General features: G+C 41.8%; 1 protein-coding gene across 1 annotated transcript; it reads left to right on the forward strand.

The window, feature by feature from the left end:
- The first annotated feature begins 4,093 nt into the window (after nt 1–4,093).
- On the forward strand, nt 4,094–5,197 carry LOC120526452. The gene is made up of 2 exons (XM_039749619.1): nt 4,094–4,529; nt 4,800–5,197. The coding sequence occupies exons 1-2, from the start codon at nt 4,094–4,096 to the stop codon at nt 5,195–5,197; spliced, it is 834 nt and encodes a 277-aa protein (XP_039605553.1).
- The last annotated feature ends 1,284 nt before the right edge of the window (nt 5,198–6,481 follow it).

A 6,481-nucleotide genomic window follows, 5' to 3' on the forward strand; every position in this document is an offset into this window, starting at 1 on the left:
CTCTTTGCTCGATCAGCTGCTGGTTGCTGCTGCTGCTGCCGTGCTGCATGATTTGCATCTCGTGCAGTGCTTTGAACATTTAAAAGCCTGTACAGCAGCTGTCCTAACTCTTTGTCATTTTTTTCCGGCCCTGGGTGTGGTTAAATCTCTTGGCACAAAGTTTTGTCTCGTGGGACGTGAGTTCTTGATATTTTTTAGTTTATAGTTTAAAAAAAGAATAAGCATCTGAAAATCTAACAACATCACATTAAAGTTCAATAAATTCTGAAAAGAATACCAAACATACTGTATATATGTAGGTTTTAAAATTAGCCCAATTTAAAGCGTAACAAAAAATGTCACATAAAATCATTGCACTTTTAGACTTAAGATTTTACTTACTGTAAAATACTGTATACAGAGTAGATATATCATCCTCTTTAATAAAACCTCTGTGTGCGTCCAGGTGTCCGTGTGTGTGAGTCTTCTGGTGAACTGCGCATGCGCGGGGCCACACAGCACGTGTTTAGTCTCTTCCTGTGCATTCCCTGTGTAGAGAGAGAGAGACAGACACACACACACACAGGCGCACGCGAGACACACACACACACAGGCGCACGCGAGACACACACACACACACACACAAAGGCACGCGCGAGACAGACAGACACACACACACAAAGGCATGCTCAAGACATACACACACCCAGGCGCGTGCGAGACACACACACACACACACACAGGCGCGCGCGAGACAGACGCACACACAAAGGCGCGTGTGAGACAGACACACACTCACAGGCACGCGTGAGACACACACACACACACAGGCATGCACAAGACACACACACACACACGCAGGCGCGTGTGTGCATTGTTGCAATGTTACTTTTCTTGGTTGTTTATTAAATTATGAATTTTTCAAATGTTCATTTTTTTCCCTGTGCTTAAAACTCATTAAAAAAGTGTTTTTAGCGAGCGGGTCATAAGGCTATAGCGCGGACTCTTGCAGTGTTAGTTTTCTCTGTTGTTCAAGGTTTTCTTAGTGTTATTCAATGTTTTTACATTTAGTTTACTATTATGCTGTGCATTCAATTGTATAATTAACTATATTTATGCTTAAAAACTTTAAAAAATATGTATTTACATACAGTTCGTACAGTCTGGAATGGATTAATTGTATTTACATACAATCCTATGGGGGGAAATTACTTCGGTTCACGACCAAATTGGGTTACAACCAGAGTTTTGAAACGAATTATGGTCGTGAACCAAGGTGCCACTGTATTACTGCCAGACAAAATTACAGGCATTTTATGGAAATACAAACCAATATTACTGAGAGAGAAAATTAAAGGCACACAATACAGTGACACATATTACAGCCACATACAAGGTCCCTTGCCATTTAATATAGACTGTTCCTACTAATGTTTATGCACTACTGTTCTAGCGCCCGTTATTGTAACGGGCTTAATGTCTAGTAGGTATATAAGTTTGCAAAAGTCTCTTAAATCCTGTTTTCACTTTGTCATTCTAAGGTATTCAGTGTTCTTTAATGAGGGAAAAAAATACATTTAAATGATTTTAGCACAAGGATGCAAATATAGGCAGGCTGGTGGCTCTGAGGCTAAGGATCTGTGCCAGCAATCGGAAGGTTTCCAGTTTGAACCCCATAAATGCCACAAGCGATTCCACCCTGTTAGGCCTGTAATCTCTAATTGCTCCATCCTGGGTATGATGCTAACCTGCATCCAGCTCAGCAAGAAGGTCCTCCTACTCGCAGGGAAAACTTTGGGGTTGGTGGCAGGATTAGCACACCAGCCACTGTAATAAGCCTCACACTGTTCCATTCCATTTGAACCTGTGGGGTGCTGAGGAGTCACAGATTCACTCAGGTCCTAATTTGGGACACTGAGGTGGTTTGTAGAGTGGTGGGTGAGGCACCTTGCTGTATCAGTGCATGCTCCCAACCTCTCTCTCTCTCTCTCTGCAAATATAACAAAACATGTAAAAAGTGAAGGAGCCTTCTGAAGGTACTGTATATGTGACACAATATCAGCATACACTGTAGATATTTCAGTTTATAATGTACAGGTACGGTGTTCACTTGGGCTCACTTTAGAGTATTTCAATATATTGTGACGTGAGGGCAGTCACTTTCTAACTTTTGTGTGAGGGAATAGGGAGGCTGGAAGGAGAGGTTTGTAAATGTAAGGGGTAGGTACACCACCTAGGGGGTGAGTGACCGGCATAGGGCTAAAGAAGAGCCAGAAGTGCAGGGTGAAGGTTAGGGATGAGGAGCCTAAGGGTGACAGACAGTGGTGACAAGTGAAGTGGACAGATACGTAAAGCAGTTGAAGCAGGAAAGCTATGATGAGCGCTTAAAGTTTTGGAGGTGTGCTCTACAACCCAAACTAGCAAAGCCAACGATACTGCACTTTTTGTATGGAACTAAATTGAACAATAAACCCAAAGAGGCCCTGACAGCTGTGAATCCTGCTGTTCTTATTTACCCAGATCACTACAATAATGTTTATGAGACAAAATCGTATTGTACATGGCTAGTATATGTTTGAGTGCAGCCTAAACGGTTTAGACTACAGCATCAGTGTTTGATTATATGCTGTTGTGTGCTATTAAGAATGAATGAAGTCCTAAACAGCATTTCATCAATAATCCACTGAAGCACCTCAAACTCCTGAGCAGAGCCGGCCTTAGGGCAAAGCGAATTAAGTGACCGCTTCAGGCCCACAGCTGGAGGGGGCCCACTGCGTCCAAGGTTTTTTTTTTCCTGTGATGTGACGCTGCTGCGGAGGGCCCAATGGAGCAACAGACTCCTTCACTCCAACCTCTATTACAAATTTTTTTATATATATAATTCACGGGCAACATATTCCATCACCTAATTACTCCACGTGGACATCTCCACACAGCACTCTAATCTTCATTACGCTTCACTCAGGCCTGCGCGCCTGTTGCCGCCTCCACGGCTCATCTGTGCCTCTGTCCTCAGTAGGCAGCCACTTACACTTCAGTCAGGGCCGCTCCGCCGCACTGCATTCTCGACAGAGCATAAAAGGGGCCCTTCTCTTCGTAAAGCCATCACTTTCCTTCATATCAATATATTCCCATTTTGTTAGAAAGAACGTCTTGTAGATAGTAGTTAGGCCTTGCCGAATTTCTATAGTTTGAAATTATTGTATTCCAAATGTCTTCAGTTCCACCGCCAAAGAAATATAAATCAGGTGCTCAAAAACGTAAAGAAAAAGCAGCGAAAGATGAATTCTTCGTATACCCAAAAAGACGCTTTGTAGCGCTTCCTAACGAAAACGGTTAGCTCTGGCAGCAGCAGCAACACTAGCACCAGGACTGAACTTCCATTAATTGAAGATACCGCAACGCCGTCCAAGCCCCACAAACCTGTATCCGACTCCGAGGAGTCAGAAGCCGATGACGTTAAGAATGACATGGACATGGGTTTTTCGTCAGGTTCAGCAACGTTGCGAGCCGTTTCGGTTTCTAACCAGAAAGATGAAGATCATGACGAGGCTGATAATGATTTCGATTCCTTTAGTTGGGGAGATCTAGGTTTGTGGGGTGCAGCAATCACAGACAAGGAACGTGTCTTCCTAGTCCAAAAGGGGCCCTTTCACACAAAACCGGGATTCAATATCCGACGAATGATGATGGGCGCCATTTTTCTGATTCCTTTTATTCCCGAAAATTACCAAATGGGGAATTTGTTGACAGACCCTGGCTTGTTTACTCAAAGAACAAAAATGCAGTTTTTTGTTTCTGCTGCAAGTTATTCTCGATTATCCAGATAAAATTGACTACTGATGGTTGCGGTGATTGGAGAAATGTGTCCCGAGACATGTGCAGTCACGAAATATCTGCCAATCATATACGTGCCTTTAAGGATTGGTTGGAACTTCAAAATCACTTGAAGGCAGGATGCGCCATTGATAAGCGTGCATAAGAACTTCTGCTAAGAGAAATTGAGCATTGGCACAATGTATTAACAAGAATCATTGCTATTATTCAGTTTCTGGGTGAAAGAAACCTGACGTTTCGAGGTTCTAGCGATCGTACAGTATATTTGCCCCGCATAATGGCAATTTTCTTGGGTAAGTGGAATTGTTTAGCCAAATTTGATCCGTGCATGCAAGAGCATGTTCGAAGGATTACAGACAATGAAATCCACGATCATCATCTGGGCAAAAACGTGCAAAATGAAATAATTCATTTGATGGGTAATGCTACGTTAGAGAAAATAATTTCCCATATTCATAAGGCCAAGTATTTCTCAATCATTCTTGACTGCACTCCTGATATAAGCCATGAAGAGCAGATGACGATGATAATAAGGATCGTTCATATTGATGGCTCCTCAGTGGAAGTTCGAGAATATTTTGTAGAGTACATAGCCGTTGATGATAGCACTGGCTCCAACCTCACAGACCAATGCTTACGGGTGCTCTCAGAGTTGAAATTGGACCTAGGTAACTGTAGGGGACAGGGATATGATAACGGTTCCAATATCAAAGGCAAACACAGTGGCGTTCAGAAATGAATACTGGATAAAAATCCAAGAGCATTCTACATCCCATGCGGTTGTCATATCCTTAATTTGCTTGTTGGAGACATGGCTAAATCGTCACCAACTGCCATGTCATGTTTTGAAACGTTACATCAGATCTATTTGCTGTTTAGTGCTTCTGCCGTACGCTGGCAGATTCTGGAGAAGCTCATCAATAATTTCACTCTGAAGTGCATTTGTGACACTAGATGGGAATGCAGGATTGAGAGTGTTAAAGCTGTCAGATTCCAAATACGCTCTGTGTATGACGCGCTGGTAGATGTTTCTGAAGATTCTAAAGATCCTAAGGCTAGAACTGAAGCCGCTGCATTAGCCAAGCAGCTGAAAAATTTTCCATTTCTTGTTTCCTTAGCGATTTGGTACGACATTCTTTCACAGCTCAATGTAGCCAGCAAAATTTTGCAAAATGAAAATATGCACTATGATGTTGCTCTCAAATGCATCAACACTGTCTCTGACTATTTGGTTTTGTACAGAGAAAATGGACTAGAATTAGCAGAAGCTACAGCCAGAGAGCTCGCTAATGAATTGGAGATGCCTTCCGAGGATGTCGCATTTCCTGCAGTAGCCAGTTTACGCAGGAGACGAACATTTCGATTAGGAAGTCCGGGATGAGTTAATAACTGATCCAAAGGAAAAGTTTCACACAGAATTCTTTCTTGTCCTTCTGGATCAAGCAATCATGTCCATGAATGAAAGGTCTGACCAAATGAAACAGCATTTCGACAATTTTGGATTTCTCCACAATTATCAGTTAATATCATCCATGTATGATAATACCTTGATGAAATACTCTATGTACTTGAAAATTGCATTAACTGACTCGAAGAATAATGAATCAGACATCGATCCACACGCACTATGCCGTGAAATTTGCATGTTTGCCAATTTAGTTCCTACCAACCGGCCATGCAAGCACTAGAATATCTGTATGAGAAGGAGTTAGCAACTGCCATGCCTAATGTTGCTGTGGCTCTCAGAATAGCATTGACTGTGCCTATAATGGTATCCGGTGGAGAGGAGTTTTTCAAAACTCAAGCTTATCAAAAATTACTTGCGAAGCTCCATGAGCCACGAAATTCTGAATAGTCTGGCATTGATTTCAATTGAGCAAGAGATAGTCGAATCTCTTGATTATTCTGAACTTATTCATGAGTTTGCCAGTGCCAAGGTTCGAAAAGTGTCTTTTGTGTGAAAATAGATTTCAATATCTGCAGGTAAGTTATTTTATACAGAAATCTGAATATCTCGAAAGTATGAAAGCAAGCTTTAAAACCGAATAAAAATGTAAAAACAAAATAATGTGGATCTCATCTTCATAAAATAAAAAAATATATAAAAAATATAAAAAGCAAAAAAAAAGTGCTTGGCCTAGCTATTTACCTCCACATGCTGCCTGGTGGAAGCAGCAAAAGCTGGCTAAAATGTAGTGTTATCTGTTAATGTATCGTCACTAAAGACATTTATGTGGGCCCACTCCGTCCTCCATCATTCACACCCTACTCTCTCTTCTGTTTCTTTTTCCGGTTTCTCTGTGGTGACGGCCTGCGCCACCACCAACCTACTCAAAGCACCATGATGCCCCAGCATTGATGGACTAAAAGCCAGAAGTCCACGTGATCATCATCATCATCATCATCATCATCATCATCAAATCCTTCCGTGAAAACCATAAATACAAAGAGGACTGTTTCATTTATGTGAGGTAGATTGCCCAGAGGGGACTGGGCGGTCTCATGGTCTGGAATCCCTGCAGATTTTATTTTTTTCTCCAGCCGTCTGGAGTTTTTTTTTTGTTTTTTCTGTCCCCCCTGGCCATTGGACCTTACTCTTGTTCTATGTTAATTAATGTTGACTTATTTTATTTTCTTACTGTGTCTCTTATTTTTCTATTCTTCA

The sequence above is a fragment of the Polypterus senegalus genome, chromosome 3, assembly GCF_016835505.1.
Source record: "Polypterus senegalus isolate Bchr_013 chromosome 3, ASM1683550v1, whole genome shotgun sequence".
NCBI classification, from domain to species: domain Eukaryota; kingdom Metazoa; phylum Chordata; class Cladistia; order Polypteriformes; family Polypteridae; genus Polypterus; species Polypterus senegalus.

Excerpts from the sequence above, each read along its gene's own strand:
- LOC120526452 (XM_039749619.1), top strand. The coding sequence starts at position 4,094 with ATGGCAATTTTCTTGGGTAAGTGGAATTGTTTAGCCAAATTTGATCCG. Across the intron at positions 4,530-4,799 it reads TAACGGTTCCAATATCAAAG|CTGTCAGATTCCAAATACGC; the intron begins GCAAACACAGTG and ends AGAGTGTTAAAG.